General features: G+C 27.4%; 3 protein-coding genes across 10 annotated transcripts in view; 1 reads left to right on the top strand and 2 right to left on the bottom strand.

Annotated features, from left to right (window-relative positions):
- Window positions 1–4,995, top strand: part of LOC105189805 (low-density lipoprotein receptor-related protein 8) — a 39,276-nt gene extending 34,281 nt beyond the window's left edge. For 4 of the 7 annotated variants that reach the window (XM_011152137.3, XM_011152134.3, XM_011152135.3 and 1 more), the window contains 3 exons: window positions 357–440; window positions 3,654–3,919; window positions 4,237–4,995. In XM_011152137.3, the coding sequence (XP_011150439.1) occupies window positions 357–440; window positions 3,654–3,919; window positions 4,237–4,281 (395 nt within the window). In that variant the 3' untranslated portion in view covers window positions 4,282–4,995. The remainder of the gene's footprint in view (window positions 1–356; window positions 441–3,653; window positions 3,920–4,236) is intronic. The other 3 variants (XM_019844491.2, XM_011152136.2, XM_011152138.2) reach the window with 1 other exon arrangement.
- A 7,377-nt stretch (window positions 4,996–12,372) lies between these two features.
- Window positions 12,373–14,940, bottom strand: LOC105189801 (Arginine methyltransferase 8). Of its 2 annotated transcripts, XM_025297437.1 has the most exons (5): window positions 14,755–14,940; window positions 14,573–14,632; window positions 13,673–13,787; window positions 13,224–13,590; window positions 12,373–12,925 (listed from the first exon to the last, which is right to left on the bottom strand). In XM_025297437.1, the coding sequence occupies exons 1-5, from the start codon at window positions 14,788–14,790 to the stop codon at window positions 12,397–12,399; spliced, it is 1,107 nt and encodes a 368-aa protein (XP_025153222.1). In that variant the 5' UTR covers window positions 14,791–14,940; the 3' UTR covers window positions 12,373–12,396. The 2 variants fall into 2 exon arrangements, with proteins under 2 accessions (XP_025153222.1, XP_011150434.1); XM_011152132.3 differs by lacking the exons at window positions 14,573–14,632; window positions 14,755–14,940 and adding an exon at window positions 13,900–13,996.
- A 583-nt stretch (window positions 14,941–15,523) lies between these two features.
- On the bottom strand, window positions 15,524–18,203 carry Prosbeta5 (Proteasome beta5 subunit). Its single transcript, XM_011152133.3, has 5 exons — window positions 18,021–18,203; window positions 16,676–16,832; window positions 16,381–16,593; window positions 16,078–16,311; window positions 15,524–15,930 (listed from the first exon to the last, which is right to left on the bottom strand). Exons 1-5 carry the CDS (start codon window positions 18,162–18,164, stop codon window positions 15,818–15,820), a joined length of 861 nt encoding a protein of 286 aa, XP_011150435.1. The 5' UTR covers window positions 18,165–18,203; the 3' UTR covers window positions 15,524–15,817.
- Window positions 18,204–18,636: the final 433 nt, after the last annotated feature.

Genomic DNA, 18,636 nt, shown 5'->3' with positions numbered 1-18,636 from the left:
GTGCTCAGAACTTTATTTTTGCTTCAAACTTATTATTATTCTTTCATCTCTAACTTATTCGTTGTTACTCGAAAATTGTTTTATACGTATGTTTATAATGCATATATTTACGCGTTAATGTCGATATTTTATATGAAGTTATTATTTAAACAATGATAAATTATTTGACACACTTGATCTTATATAAATATACCAGTAAAACGTAAAAATATGTACAAGAAAACGTGTATTCGATTTTCGAGTTTGAAAAGAAAGGTTGCAATCATTTAACGAGGATTGCTTGAAGATATTACAGGCTCATTAGTTTTCTTATTTCATTTACTTACATTCATGTTGCATGAATTTGGGTACTCCAGATACTACGACCGTAGCATCGACAACGGAACAAGCTACAAAGCTGTTTAGGAAGGTTGGACCTCCGAATATTACTACGACTACCAGTAAGTTTGGTTGGATGATAGTTTTGTAATGTACCTGTGGATTCTATTTTGGAAAAGGGAAAGGAAGTTAAACATTTTTTCATGTCTAATTTTCATATCTAGTTACATATGTAAAATTAATTTAATTGAAATGTTGATGCACATCTATTCACATAACATACATTTCATGTAATTATTTTTATACACTGCTCAAAAAGAATTATGGCATAGATAATTTATTGCCGAAAACTGACCAACTTTGACTGGCGATTGTAGACTAATGATTTTTGTTTCAAAATGAAGCTTGAAATCTCTACTTTAAAAATGTATCTCCATTTTTTGCATGCGATGCACCCCTACCCCTGTAACCCCTGACATCTGAGGGCATGTTTGGTATACTGAAAATTGCAAAGTTTGACGGAATGCACGGACGTGGACAATTTTTTTCGGGAACGTCGTTTACATCGTCATAAAGTTCAAATCTTCCCCTTCAATTTGAAAAAAAATGGAGTCGCTACAATTTTTTTTCGCAAACTTACAACTCTTCAAAAATATTGTTGTTTTTTTTGGCCTTCGGGCCAAGTGTGCACGCATGTACGTGCGTCCATGACAGAAGAGATAAGGACTTCGTGGTATACCTCAGATGTCAGGGGTTATAGGGATAGGGATGCATCGCATGCAAAAAATGGAGATACATTCTTAAAGTAGAGACTTCAAGCATTATTTTGAAACAGAAATCATTAGTCTACAATAATTTTTCGCGAAGTAATCGCCAGTCAAAGTTGGTCAATTTTCGGCAATAAATTATCTATACCATAATTCTTTTGAGCAGTGTATTTCATGCCGTCTATTTTTTAATAAAAAATGAACACTAAATCGGTTGAAAAATAGGTAACTCGCTCTGTCTAGAAAATAGCTACAGAATGTTTGAAATTAAACATCGCTCATGTGTATATTGGATCAAATTGAACAAAATAATCTTTCATCATTTTGCAAACAATTACGTAGATTTTTTTAGTTAATAATAATAATAAAACGGTCTTCATTGAAATTTCGTCCATGCCACATAGATAGTGTTTATAACAAATCTATCTCTAACATATAGAGTTTACTATGCCTTCCTAACAACGTACTTCAATTGAAACTTGTTTTACTCCAGACGAGGAGATTTACGAACAATAGATAACCAAAGAATGTTGAGCCTGACAGATTCCTTTTCAGTCTAGCATGAACCAGAAAATCCATGAACATAATTTCATCCTTTATATTACATTGTTTGCAGTTGTATTTCCCATTACATTTCACAACTTATGAAGGAACTTTATAGAACTCAGCGCTTCAATTTTCCATTTGCCAATCGATAATCAATGAGAAATAAGTAATATTTGCTGCTTGGCTAGCTGCCGATTGATAAATGAAGATTTTAGGCACTGTTCCGTCATTCAGGCATCACATGCGATTATTTACCAATTTGCTTTAGTTAATAACTAAAAAAATTTATATGGTTTGTAAAATGATAAAGGATTTTTTATTTAATTTGATCTAATTTACATGTACATGAACGTTTTAAATTTATCATTAGTATATTAAGACTTCTGGTCCCTAATTATAGCCAAATAGTCATTCATCTTTTTGTGATATATTTTATCTTGATAAATTAATATATAATGCAATTAACATGTGGCATATACGCGCGCGTACGTGCACGTATTTCCAATGAAAATATATCTTATGATGGATGTTCAAAATTTTCAACTATTAATTAACGAATCAAAATAAATCTTCAATATTGTTACAGTCTGTGCATCCTTTCGTCCATATTCTTAGCAACTCAGAATTGTGATTTTAAGACACTCGGTATTCACGTTTATGGTTATGAATAAATAAAAGAAACATGGTTTAGAAACTCTAATAATATTTAATGAAGAACTGTCAGAATATAATATCCATAATATCCATCGTTTTATTTTAAATTTAGCACTCGATCGTAACATCTGCTCTACGTAACAACTCGTACGAAACTTATGTTTTCCGCTGTTAATAAATACGTTGTTGATGTTATTCAAGAGACAAAAACTTTTGTTTAATCTTTTTGAAGACCGAATAGAGTCGATCATTTCGATTTGATGAAGATATATCGAATATAATAATATATTTTATTAGTTTATACTATCAAATGAAAGTAATGACACACGAAGAAACTAATTTATTTTGACATTAATACAAATGAATTTATATTCTTTTTACTTGAGATATAAATTTATATAAATGTGGCTGCTCCTAGGAAATAGAAGTTTTAACTGTAAATAAGACTGTTAGTATTCGTCAATTTTGAATCATAATTTATTTATTGTAATTAATTAAAATTACTAATTTCCTTTATAATACAAAAGTGTAAAAATAATCAAATTTACCATTTGTACTAACAAGGAAATGTTGAAATATTTCTTATCAATTTTGATGGACTTTGAACATGTAAATCTATAAGAAATGAAACACGCATTTTTTTAAATACGTATTTTTTAAAATTCTCTTGCATACATTTAGGAATTGAAATCCTTCCAAGATAATTTGATAAAACTGATTTTCTATGAATATCTTCTTCAAAACTTTGAGGTGCACAGTAAAATGCTTTAAACGATCATTTTATGATGTTCTGTATATTTAGATTTTCTGAAAATGTATTTTTATAATATCTTTGTGAATATTATTCAAAAATATAACCAGGATAACATGTATCAAAATCAAGGTCATTGGAGGTGAGTTTGTTAATGCAAATAATTATCTTCATTTTTAGCTGACATAATATTGTTAAAAGTTCATCGAAATTTATGAGAGATGCATCCAAACATTTTCTCGTAAACATTTTTATTCCAATCATCTTATACATAAAATGAGTTTGCTGCATGTCTTGCATGTATATGTATTTTTTAATATCATAAAAATATATATTATAAAAATTTAATTTCTACATGTATATAATTTTGCATGTTTTTCTTATATTTGTATTCTTATTGCACATATCTATTTTTAATTTTCAGCAGTATTATAATATGTGCATTGCTTGAAAATTAAATTCATTTTAATGTTTTACTAATTAATATTAATAATTTTACTATGCAGTTATGAATAGGTATTGAAAATATACGAAAAATTTATTGGTATCTTGTTATACTGAAATACTCTCAACTTAAATCAACTTCAATATTTTTACAATTAATACGCTATTTTTAGATCCACTACCTTCAGCAGATACAGATGGAAAAGGAAATTTAGCTGAAGCAGCAGATCCTGGCTTAGTTGCCGGTATTGTGATAGGCGTCGTGTCCTTAGGATTATTATTACTTGCACTTGTGGCTGTACTTTGCTACAGGCATTACCTTCATCGCAATGTCACTAGTATGAACTTTGACAATCCCGTCTACAGGAAAACTACCGAAGATCAATTTAGTCTTGAAAAGAACAGATTTCCGCTTCCTACAGCTACAGTTGGAGAAGAGGTAAAACTGTTAGACATTAATTTTTAATTATTTTTAATTTTTTAATTTTTCTCAGTTATAATTATTTTTACGACTTTCCCTCTCTCTCTCTCTCTCTCTCTCTCTCTCTCCCTCTCTCTCTCTCTCATCTCTCACCTCTCACCTCTCACCTCTCCTCCCTCATCTCTCATCCCTCATCTTTTTATATCTCAAATGATGTATTTATTCTTGATAAACGCTATAAATATGAAATTTAATTATACAATATCTTTTTGTTACGAAGAAATTACAATTATGAGAAAATACAATATATGGTTGCACTTATTTTTCACACACAGGCCCAGGAACCATTGACGAGTCCTGGAACAAACGACTATGTTTAAGATTCAATATGTCAATATCGAAAGCTTAACAGGCTATTAGGAAGTACTATATCGACCAAGTGATAAAACCATGTAAAAAACGAGGTATTTGCGTCAAAAGAGCTTGTCCAAACGCATCATGCCTGCGCCGCTCTCGCCCGCAAGCCTGCCAAACAACTGTGATTATGTTAATGTTTTGTATCTATTTCTTTACAAATTTTAGCACATTGTCATTCGAATATATGTATTGTATATTATGCGTACGCAACGTTTAGATTTGCTTCGGGACATAAAGGGAGAAATGCTTAGAGAAACCGTTGCCAAATAAGCGAAGTTAAAAGCTCTACATGTATCCAAATAGTTCGATAAGATTTCTATTTAATATCTTTTGCTTTTTAGTTAAGCAAGATGTAATTTGTAATATAGCACTTTTCGCAAGGATTTAGCATATGCTTGTGCATACGATTATGCTTACAGAAAAAATATGGCATATGCATGCCATGCTTCTACATGTAGTATATATATATACAAATTTAACTTGTTTAAATATTTATTGTTTTTAAAGATTGCAGTGGTTTTCTTGAGATTAATTTTTTTCTGAATTATATATAAATCTCAAAATTGTTATCAGAATTCTCATGGATCTCATGGAATCTCAAAATTGTTATCAGAATTAATTAAAAGATGGATCATTATCATGGATCATTAAGTGAAATAAAAAAGGCTATGAATCAATGTTTTCTATTCTGAACTTCATTTAAAATTTATCATTTTTTATTATATAAAGAAGAGAAACATTTTTGTCGATGTAATATAAATTTTGAACAATAGGAATTTTGTATGTGATATATAATTCTATTCATAAGTGGATTTTATTGTGGTTCGGATTTACGATTATATTTATATACATATAATATAACATTAATTTTCCAAGAAAAAAAATTAAAAATTGTAAATGAAAAGCTATGCATGCAGAAAAAATTTCTCCTTTTATGTCTACATAATGCGTTCAATGTTGTAGACATATGTAATAGGATCATGTTTCAACTTATAAACTGCCTATACTTCGACGGACAGTCCATATCACAAAGAGAGCTCTATTTACAGATATTAAGTTATTGTTTGTAACTGAATTGTAACAAAACAAAAAATTATCATTATTGTAACAACATAAGCTCAATGACATTAAGTATGACTGTATCCGTTAAAAAAAAAATTGTTGCCAAGATTTTAAAATTATTAAAAGAAATCGGTGTATTTGTATAAAATTATTGCGTGGGGCTTAAGAAATTTATTTACTATATTTACTACATAATTATATATATACAAGATGTCTCAGCATAAATGTGGCTATCCGCTTTTATTTTCTTAACTAATGAAAATAGAGAAAATATAAAAAATAAAATCAGGATTTAGAGCCAAAATTTAATAGCATGATCCGATACCTATTGTGAATATATGTGATTAATTTCTTGCAATTTTTAAAGCAAATACATACAAAGTAAGATAAACAAAGTTGAATCATAAACCTCAAGGCATATTCTGGTTTGGAATATTGTTTATCAGATACCATTATAATTAACTACTATTATTAACTAACTACTATCGGGTGAGTACAGAACTTTCGAGGGGTTTCTTAAAAATGTGATTGATCCAGTTTTATAGCAGTGCTACAAATTTGTAGATATATAGTATACCAAATGAAAAACAATAGCTATTACTTAATAAAATAAGAGAGAGAGAAAGGATATATCATTTTCAATAAAATTTTTTTTTTCATTTAGTTTATTTTTTTTATCACGAAATCCATCAAAACTTTTGCATTCACCCAATATTATTCCCTGCACACGTTTTAAAAATCTGTAGTAAACTTCTACAGTTCTGCAAAAGAGACTGACATAATAATGACTGCCATTACCCAATTATATTGTTTAATATGATATAATTTTTAACAACATATCTATCCCAATGAAAAGAATTTAAGCATATCTCCATAATCTTATTCTCCCTTTCCCTTCCATAATGAAGTTTATTAAATTTTATTGGTAACAGTCTGCTTCAATTTAGAAAATAAAAGGGATTATTATTTATGCTAAGATAACTTGTATAGAAGAATGTAAAGCATGGTTTATCAAAGATATGTATCAGTTCCAGTTTCAGAAAATTAAGTTTTAAAACTACCTTGTTACCATTATTCATTACTCATTAAAAATATAATTAGTTACTATTGTCTTTAGTCAAATTTATTACTGAAATATTGTTATATTTTTTTATTAATTTCTGAGATTTTTAATATATTATTTCATTTATTTTGTAATATCTATCGACTACAAACCTCGCCGCACTCAGAAACGATAGTAACAACGAGTATCTTCTACATATACAAAATAACTATAAATGTAAGGAGTATATTCGTTGTCGGTAATTAGTAAAAATAAAAATGTTACTGTCAATTACAAAAAGAATAAACGCCATTCTATTTACGATATTAGGAAAAAAACTAGTAGCGATAATGATGTTACAAATAACATTTCACTGCTGAAGATTAAATAGTAACGATTATAATTTTCTTGAATAAAAATTGAGATTGAATTTCTTTTTGTGATTGAAATTCGTAATATCATGACCCGTTATATAATTTGTAATCTTCAATTTTAATTAACTCAATAATTAAACTTAGATTAAAATTTCAATAAGAAGTTTCATATATATTATATCAAACTGAACACTGTTACTGATACATACCTTGTAATGTTCTATATATGTATATTTATCGTATATATATATAATTATCATACTAAGAATGATTAAATTAAGAGACAAATACACAAAAAATGTTTTATTATATATATACGATCATTAAGAGATATAGTATTAGAATAACCAGTGCTATGTATGTTGACAGATAGCTAATTGATTTCACTTCTATGCAATAATTTCATATTTTTGTCAAAATGTCAATAATTTTTGTATGAATCATTTTATCTGGTCTTATTTCTACGGGACCAAATCATTTTTGTACATTAAGCTATACAAAATATATATCTGGATTTTTTTATTTTACATATTAAAAATTACACGATACAAAATCGTGATCATAATCTAACAATTGTTAGATATAAAAAGAAAAATAATAAAATCGAAATTACAAGTATAGTTTCACACTTAAAGATGATAGATAATAAATGATAAAAAAGAAAGATGATAAAATCATTGAGATTACCATTGAGAGTATAATTTAATATTTTTATGTAAGAAAAAATTATAGTTACATTTATAACTTCATAACGTTAATTTTGCCAATAATTTTTGGTTTCATATCGTATTGAGCAAATTCTACTCATCCTTCTACTTATGATTGGTTGTCTGTTAACGGGAACATAGTGCAATTGTAAGTGCAAGAAAGCGAAGTCCAAAATTTAGATATATAGAGGCTTGGTGGTAATTTTAATCAAAAAAATAGAAAGTGCGTGTGTGTGGTGATATTATGTAACTAATTGTGCAAATCATAAAGGCATAACTTGCCTTAGCCAACCTATCTGCCAAAATTGTGTCAAACATAATCTTTATGCGGCATACGTTAGGTCATGTACATGCATGCTCGTACGTGTGTGTATGTATGTATCGCGTGCGCGCACTATATATAACGTAAATACAGGTAGAGTTCTGTACAGGCGAAAACATCACAACTGAACCCATTACTCGACCGTCTGTTTATTGATATGGATAACTAAGAATGTTCACGAATCATTCTCAGATTTTGGACGAGTAGAGTTTTGTAAATGCGAGAATATTATAACTTGCTATTCGCTCACCTGTTCATTGAAGAGCAACTACAATAGAAATGGATAGGTCAGATTACTTATTCGAATGTTATTTTTTTCGAATGTTGGGTAATTCGGACAGGTTAAGTATGAATAAATATGCAAATATACGAGTCAGATATATGACACAGAAATTAGGACAAATATAAATCTGATAAAAGATTACATTTGCAGAACTCTATAAATACAGGATGTGTTCCTGAATATTGTAATATATTTAAATAACATATTCTAGAGAGAGAGAGAGAGAGAGAGAGAGAGAGAGAGAGAGAGAGAGAGAGAGAGAGAGAGAGAGAGAGAGAGAGAGAGAGAGAGAGAGAGAAATGTCCAATATGAGTCAAAGATCTTCATACTTACATATTATGTCTGTATGTATGTATGTATGTATGTGTGTGTGTGCGTGCGTGCGTGCGTGCGTGCGTGCGTGCGTGCGTGCGTGCGTGCGTGCGTGCGTGCGTATATGCGTGTATGCGCGTATGTGTATATGTGTATGATTATATTTTTTGTTGATCTTTCATCTCATATAAATTTCACGCGTTTAGGTCCATAATGCTATATGGTAATAAGAATTTTGACTTACATTATTCTATATATATATATATATATATATATATATATATATATATATATATATATATATATATATATGCGCGCGCACGTGCATATGTGTGTATGTGTGTGAATATACATATACACAGGGTGTCTCATTTCATAGAAAATATTTTAAGGCCAGCAGCAAACCTATTACAAAACTTCATAACGTATGCGTTATGATTATAACGTTTGTGTTATAGAATACATAATACTTATTTTATGATTATATATTCCGTAAATACATTTTTATGCATTACATTGACAACGTGGTCAACAAATATGGTGGTAAACATATTACCTAGAAAGCACAAGGACGTCCTCCGGAGAATCACAGGACATCCAGTATGGATAGTGGACGATCTATCGATATCCTATTTTAGTTCCAAGATATACTATGGATGTCCTGATGAAGAGTAAATGATAGCCGAATATTACTTTCAGGATAGTCTCATAGATATTCGTGTAGGACATCCTCACGATTTCTACGGGATACATTATAGATATTGTACATTTTAAATACTAAATTCTAAAAATGAAATGCAGATTAGACGTGTTCTCACTGCTCAATATTTTAGAAGCAACAATATGCACTAAGAAAGAAGTTACTAATAAAAAAATTTTTCTCAGTTTTAGTAAACCATATGTTTGCAAACAATCATGAACATATTTATTTAAAATAAGCAAATATATCTATTTATTTAAAGAAAATGATTCTTCTATTAAGTAAATTATTATTAAATGTAAAAAAGATATTTTCTACAATACAGTCAATATTTATTGAAATAAAAATAATATTTACTATTAGATAGCAAATCTTCCATTTTTTTTAATCATTTTAAAGTCAATTTTAAAATCAATTTTAAAGTCTCTACATTTGTTACTATTTTTATTGTTTTATTCTTAAGTATTGTCAATTATTTTATCTGAAATATCAATTTTGTCAATTTTGTGCCGTTTAATCGCAGACCCATTTATGTTATATTTATATTATATTTGAAAAATTCGTTTGGCACCGATCAAACTCGAACCTAAAACTTCGGAACTTTCAGTTGTGAATTAATAACTATATCTTGCTTAAAAAAAATATATATATATCATTGTCTATATATAGCCTAAAATTTTACAAGCAATTCTACTTATAATAGATATAACATATTTCATTACGTGTATTAATAAAATATCTTTTAAATATTATCGGTAATACTTAAGAGAGGGATAAAGTAGTTATTTCAAGTATATGTTTTGTAAAATGTGATAAAATCTACTGAAAAATATTTATTGTTTATAAATAAAACATTTTTTTTATTTTTAATAGTTTGCACACAATTTCGAGAACTTGAGTTTAAACAGATGTTTACAGAAACTTTTTCTTTTTAATGGAAACTTCCAGAGCTAGAAGTAAATACAGCTAGATTTCAATAAATATTAACTACAGTATGTTGCGTCCGAATTAGATTGTAATTAATTAGATTGAAATAATTCCTAGAAAAATTAATTTCCTAATTTTTGATACTTTAGTTTACTATAATTAAATAAACAATTTCATGTTTAAAACATTATTTACTGAATATAATTATAAAAAAGTATTTACTAAAATTAACATTTTTCTTCAGTGTAAAATAAACTATGTATGTAATATGTCAAGTGCTAAATATTATATTTTTACTATAATAATTTCAATAGTTTTCGCATAAAATATATTTAAAAATGAGTAATTTGTCTCTTCGTGTAACAAGATTTTTGTTCTTGTTATCTTATGTAATAGATTTTATCGCTTCATTTTGAGTGTTTATGTCAGTGAAATTTAACATAGAGATCACTAACTTTAAAACGAAACTAATATTTGCAATATTTGCAAGTATTGTGAGTGAATTTCTTCACCAAGAAATGTTACATATATTTTATATCACGTAGACTTTCACGAATTTATAATATATAAAAATATTGTTTTATAAATACAGAATGTGATGTTATCTGGGTATCATCGTCATGATGTTATTCTGGATGTGTTCAAAACGTCCTAAGATATTTCTCAAGACATCCGGAATAATTCTAAGACATTCTGTTTAGAAAATTTCAGTAATTAATAAGTCAAACATTTTAATTAATTAAAAGTAATTATAAATATACATAAAATTATTTCATAAGTATTTTTAATAAAATCTCAAACATCTTTCTCTATCTTTTCCCCCCTCCTAAGAGTTTTAAAAAAACATTTTGTGGATATTTATATTCTTTATAATATCTGGCATTCTTAAATTAATATTTTAAAATGTTTCGTGTAATAGGAAAAAGTCAAGTATATAGAGATAAAATTTTCATAATATATTTTATAAAATATTTATAATAATATATCAAAATATGTATCCTAAAAGTATTTTAAGACATCCTAAATATATAAGTATAATCCCCTGAGGACATTTTGTGCTGCCTAGGTAAGTTTACACTGTATCGTTTATTAGCAAATTGTATTTTGTCTCTATTCAGATATAGCACAATATGTTTTATAATTATTTCAGACATTCAAAATGTTTTAGATGTGTCCCAAGCCATCTTGAATATATCTAAGATTATAGAAATTATAGAAATTAATCTTGAAAGTTTTGCCACTATTTGAATAAATTGCTTTTAGAGATCGTTTCACTGCATCACACACTCGTCAATTTTTTTTAATTAACATTTCAGTAATTATTATGGTTGTTTGCAAAATAGTAAAGCATTTTTTGTTCAATTTGACGAGTTATATCTATATACGAGCAGATATATACGTACATTACATACCTTATATACACACATATACATGTATGTATATATATATGTGTGTGTGTGTGTGTTTAAAACTTCCAATTCAAAATATTCAAACATTGTTTATTATATATGAAAAGACAGATAATTTATCAAATATTTTAGATATTCTAACATTTATGAACCAAAAACGCCAGATTCAGTTAGATTTTTTCTCATATGACTATCGAACTTTTTAATTCAGGTCTTTTTTTTTAATGATGAAATTGTATAATTTTCTTGACATAAATTGATTCTACCTGTCAATTGATAAAAATATTGATGGTAGATCATAGAGAAATAAATACTTTCTGAGATATTTTGTTTATTATTCTTTAATATTTTCTCTTTTCATGAAATGTAAAACATCTTTCAAGGTATTTATCTTCTGATCTGACTTTAGTACTTTTATACACGAAATGATGAATAAAATCGGTTGTTAACAAACCTAGTTTTAATAAAAAAGAATTAACAACTTCATAGCTTGATATACATGCAAATCAGAAATAAAATAATTATATTGTATGTGTCTCTTGAAATCATGCAATTTTTGTTTAAAATATTTTTATTGTAGACCGGACAGTTTACGACTAATTCGAAGTGATACTTTCAAATGTTTTGTTCTATCATATATATATATATATAATTTATATATTGTCTACTTATCACTCTATATTTACACGCTTGCACGCACATGCGCGCATACACATACTCAAAATTTATATTATATAATTATATAAATAAAATTGCAATAATGCCGTGTTATCCTACTTATGAAAGATAGAAGATTGTAAAATGTAAAATTTGTAAATAAGTCTATTTGAGAAAAAATTTATGTTATGGAAAACCCCTGCATTATAAATATGTGAAAAATAAAGAAACCATAATTAAAAAAAGAAATTTATTTTGTACAACAAAGCTAAAAATTTAAAAATTATTCTGTTTCATACGATTCAGTTGATGAAATGGTCTCATCTTTTATACAGTCTGTAACATATGTCCTTGTCACTATACATTTCGTCATGTAACAATTACATGGAATATCATGTTCTACTTCTTCTGCATCCAACACCTTTACTTCTATATTATAACACCTCGGACACATTGTGTCCTTTTTTAAATGTAATTTAAAAGCAATAGGTTCATGTTTCTCTACTTCTACATCTACAGGAAGAACAACTATGGTTTGCTTCCAATGTGTCGCCTCATCATGAGGCCCTGTAGACATTTCTGAACCATCTGGAAATTCAATTGTAAACCAAATGCATATTCCTTGATATCTTCCATCCTTGTTACACACTGATACATAGTCCTCTCCACATAATAGGTCTAGTTCTTCTCTAGAAATACATTTTAAATCCAGCCAAGCGACCAATTTACCTTCTGCTAAAAGATCATTTTGATCTAGACACAGTAGTTCTGGAGTTTTGGATTTGATTTCTCTATACTGTTTTCCAATACACCTGTACAAAAATAGAGACCATATTATAAAATCAATAGTTGTGATGATAAATGTCAGTTTACAATGACAAAAAAGGCTATAGAGGAAAAATATACTTCATTATTTTTCCGTCTTTTATTAGTTAAAATGAATTGTTTGCTGGAATTTGCAATGTTTAATGAATTATTTAATATGAAATTTGTACTGTTTTTCTAAACATGTTTAAAAAACATGTTTTTTAAACATATGTTTAGAAAAAGGTTTTCATTCACAAAAACTGTTTTCTTCTCTCTTCTTTCATATAATTTTGTGATAATTACCTCATACTGACTCCATGTACATTGTCCCAAAATTCATACATAATTCGTAACTGACATGGTGAAGCATACAATTTTGCTACAGATGGGAATAATAAACCATTCTCTTGTAAAAAATTATCTCTAGCATAAAGCAAGGAATCTAACATTCCTTCATGTACTAAATAAAAACCCATCCATTCTGAAATAATTATATCCACTTTTTCCAAACTATCTGGATAGATATCTTCTATTTTGCTGTGAATTACTTCAATTTTATCCTGTACGTTATTTTCTATTGATACTTGCTCAATAGTTTTTGCTAATATAGTTGCTTCTACTGCATAAACCTTTTTTGCACCAGCTTGAACACTAAAAACTGATAATATGCCTGTAATATAAAAATAGTATATATAATTTAACTAATCATGAGCAAAAATATAATACATGAATTTGGGCATATAGTTAGTTACCTGTGCCTGCACCAACATCCATTATTATTTTGTCTTGAAATTTTTCTTTTGAATTAAAAATTGCAGTTTTGTATGCTAAAACACGTATCTTGTCATTTAGCATTAATTGATGAACCTAAAAGTATATATAATATAAATGTGTCATAAGTTATATATATATATATATATAATAAAAACATTAGTAATATATAAATTAAACATGAATTAAACAAATTTGTTTTACTTACATCAAGTTCTTCATAACTTTGGAAATAGCGATCCATAGTTTAACATATAAAGGTAGATAAAAATTTTGTAAAATAATTCTATTTTTTTATATATTTAATGTTTAATTTTTTATTTATATTTTTCCCAGCAAATTGATTCTATTAAAAAAAAAAGGAATATTCTACTTTAATCATATATATATTTGTAAGATATATATATATATATAAGATATATACTTTTATTTGTACAATAAAATTTAAAATATATAAATGCTTTCTCACTTTCCCTCTAACAAATGTTTTAAATTTTCAATATTATTTTGCAAGTTTTCCAAATTAATTTTTAAAATTTTAATTAGTATATTTTCCATTTCTCTTAGATGTACATAATAAAAAAATATAGCAACAATTAGCTATAAAAAGTTATAATTACCTAAAAAAAATTCTAATGTAATTTCATATTCAATAGAGTATATATAAATGTAATTATTAATTATTACTGAAATAACTCCATATAAGTAAAGATATAACTTGTATATATAAATAATTGGTAATAAATATATTGGATAAATAATTAAAATTCTTAAGTAAGTAGAACATACTTGTATGCATATAACAAGTAGAAAATGTCAGCAATATACTAGAAAATTAGCAGCAGATTTAATTAGAAAGCTATAATAGACCTACAGCTTACGTGTTCCCAATTAATTCGTATTCTGTCAACAGTGCCTGCTGACATAACCTGATACCAAGTCTGCAACAATACTAAGTTTATGTTTACACCCAAGCCTGGTTTATACTATAGATCTTGTAAATATGAATAGGCAATACATAATAGTAGATTTTGTCTAGAGAAATTCAAAAAGACAAACATACCTCTCTCTCTAAAGTGTTCAGAAATGTGTTGCGCATGTATTAAATATGCCATATACCATACGGTAGAACATTTTGATTATATACTGGCAAATGTGCGCAGAATGTAATATATATGATACACGTGCGTTTTTCGCGACTTCTTAATAGATTTTACTATATATTATCTAAAATATTCTTTAGAATACGATATCAGATATGCGGTCGGATTAACCTTCTCGTTAACAAAAAAAGACATTACGGAGACAGGAAGATAAGAAGTAAAATTAAGGTTATATACAAAAAATATCTATATTTGTAACATTAATTTAATGTTTTAAATAAATATTAACAAAAATAGTTCAAGAATGTATAATCTGTAATAAGATATATTCTGTAGAAAGTAGTGTTTTTCTTTTTATTCGTAAGCAGGAAATCTCTACAAATGACACCATTGAAACCTATTTCTTACATATATGTTTGTTTGCTTAAAAAAATTTCTAAATCATAGCAAAAATTAACATACTTAAAAGCTCCTACTTATTCCAATATAGTTATTAATTATTCTAACAACATGAGAGCAAATTTTTGAACCCTAATATTAAATCTTTCCTATCTAGATATTTCAAGGTATAACTTTGAATAAAAAATCAGTAAAAACAAAATTACTATTTTTTTATTAACCAAGAAAAATCTGTTTTTAGATAAATAAATGATTTTTGATAAATACTATTCTAATATCTTTTTTTAATGTTCTTAATCAAAAAGTAAGTTATATTTATTTTTAGATGTACAGTAATGTTTGCAATATTGAATTAATGTGATGACTTCTCATAAGTTACAAATAGAAATTGTTTTATTTTTTAAACAATTAACCCAGTAAATACTAACCAACAGAAACATTATGTTAACCAATATTATGGTAACTAATGTTATATTAATGTTATAATTTGCTACTTAATAATGTGACTATTATAAACATGTTATATCATACTCACGCTATTGAACAGGAAACTATAACATTGATATAACATTATTATTAGCCAGTATTTACTAGGTAACTTGTATACAATGTATAATTTATATATTAAACCTGGAAAGTACTTGGTTGTATTTCTTTTTCAGCATGATATGCATAATGCAAATCCTTAGAATCTTCATCTGAAATATGCACCCAACCAGTTGACTTCATATGATATACTGTAAAGTAAAACATATATATTGCTGTTCTTGCTGTTACTATATTTAAAATACCAAATATTTGATTATCTTTTATGTTGAAATTACCTCTGTAATGAATTCTGCAAATAAAATAACTTATATATTCTTAATAATTATATAACTAACCTCTTATAATACCGCCTGAGTATGCATCTCTGTGTGTAGCATGGTAAATCGATCTTCTTCCAAGTTCATAAGCTTCTTCATCAGTTAAATCCCATTTGTAACCAGAATCCAATACCCCAAAGGCAAATACAGATCCAGAGCCTACGCTAAAAACTTTGCCAGGAGTACGAGTACCTTCTGAATCAACATAATAAAGTCCTGGTCCTCGTTTGTCCCAACCAGCCAGCATCATACCTGTAAGTTTATATATACAAATTTCAGTATATTTCACACTTAAATTTTTAATCTTAATATCACACTCACCAATACTTAGTCCCATCCCTTTGTAGTTATAAATCATGTTTGATAACAATTTACTTGCTGCTGCAATGGAAATACGTTCTCTGTTTCTCAATTCATACATGCGGCATTGTTTTGCTAAAACACGATCCCAATAAACGCAATCAGCAGCACCACCAGCTAAAGTTCCAAGAAGATAGTCATTGATTTCTACTATTTTCTTCATAGTGGACGAACCTAAAAGAACGAAATACGAATCAATGGTTTTTATAATGTAATGAAATGCTTTTATTTATCGTTGTTATAAGCATATTATTACCAATAAATTGCCCTCCTGTGGCACGTGAATCTACTGCTAAAATAATACCACCTTGATACTGAAAGCCCAAAGTAGTGGTTCCATGATCAAATTTAATCTTTAGATGTTTGCCAGTATCATCAGTACCTTGAGCTATAGAACCCAGAGTTTCAGCTGGCTATAAATGAAGGAAAATACATAAAGACCACAGAATTAAAATAATCAATATCATTTTGAAATATTAATATAAAAAAGAAAATGTTTTCCCAATTCTTTACTTTTTAACTCACAAAACATTGGTTTTGTAGTTTCATAATATTGATATATAAATGACTAAATGTTATGAAAACATAAAATTTCAATATTTATATAGGAAAGAATTGTAAGATATTTAACTATAAAATCTTATTTATAACAATATTATTACTTTTGATATATTATTATTGTTACTTATTATGATGGATATAATAATTTATATATATAATGACAGTAATTGGTTTTCAGCAAGACATAGACAATATAAAATGACAATATTTAATACAAGGCTTTTCAACAATGAAACAGATGAAGGATGACACAAATATATACAGCTAAAGAAAAGTCAGCATTTATAAGTTGCACAAACATTGCATATAAGTTGAATTTATAGTCACTAACGATTTGGGAAATATAAAAAAATATTAATGTTTTAGCAAAAATGACAGATACTTTCCATAAGTTTGCATATGCATATGTATGTATATATATATATATTTATCATGTTCATAGTAATTTTATTCTTTCAATTATATATATATATATATTGCCATTAATGTAATAAATTAAAAAAATATTTTATTATAAACATTGTGTAAACAAAATTTATTTGCTCAATAAAAAAACCAAAATATATTTGCTTCATTGCAATAGAAGTATATTTAAAGGATGATAATATACTTTATATAACCAAAAATGATATAAGTGAAATAATTTAAATTATAATATTGTTTTTATTAGCAAGAAAATTACAAATTTTTATATATAAAGTATATTTAATTTTATAAATTTATGTAATATTTATCATGGAAGTGACAATACTGAAACAGTAATAGAAGAAAAATCATTATCCTCTTCTAGTTGTGAAACAATTAAAAGTCCAAAAGTATGTTGTAATTAAAAAACAATCAGTGTATATCAAGTATTTCTTATTTACATGATTTATATTAACACTAAATTACATATATCTTAAAATATCTATGTTGGCACAAAATATGCAAATAAAAAGCCATACCTAGCATTGTACAAAATTAAAATGATAATATGTTATTAACCTGAACAACCTGCATGATATTGCAAATTTATAATATAATCATATTTCTCCACTTACATTGATAAACGGTGGCACTGACAATTGAAGATTGTTAGAAAAATTTTTTGTATACGCCTCAATTTCTCCAGCAAATTTATCCTTCTCTTGAAAAAAGTTAAAATCGATGAGAGAATTAATACCACAAACTTCAGCAAGCGCCATTTTTACTCGAATATTAACTGCTGACTACCGTCAGAGAGAAGAAGGAGAGGTGTCATGAGCCGCTTTTTAAGGCTCGTCTACATTAGCTGTAAAAATACTACATTCTGATTAGTGCATTTCCATCCATCTTCGGAAATGTACCAATCAGAACGCAGTATTTTCATCCAGCAAGCAATCCAGCACGAAAACAAGCACCGTGTGCCGCTGGCTTAAAGCTGTAAGGTTGCAAGACACGAAATGAAAAGCGTCGTCTACAATGGCAGTAAGCAGTAAGAAATAAGCGTGAACAGTAAGAAATGGACCAACCACAGTTGATTATTTTTGTCATAATCGACTGTGATTGGTTTATTTCTTACCGTTTACGCTTACTTTTTACTGCTTACTGCCATTGTAGACGACGCTAAATATTTTCATTCGCTGACAGCTTACGTTACAGCCTTACAGCCTTACTCTTAAGGCTCGTCTATAATAG

The sequence above is a fragment of the Harpegnathos saltator genome, unplaced genomic scaffold (assembly GCF_003227715.2).
Source record: "Harpegnathos saltator strain DR-91 unplaced genomic scaffold, Hsal_v8.6 scaffold176, whole genome shotgun sequence".
NCBI lineage: Eukaryota > Metazoa > Arthropoda > Insecta > Hymenoptera > Formicidae > Harpegnathos > Harpegnathos saltator.
The sequence above is the reverse complement of the archived record's forward strand: the minus strand, read 5'-3'. Positions and strand labels throughout refer to the sequence as shown.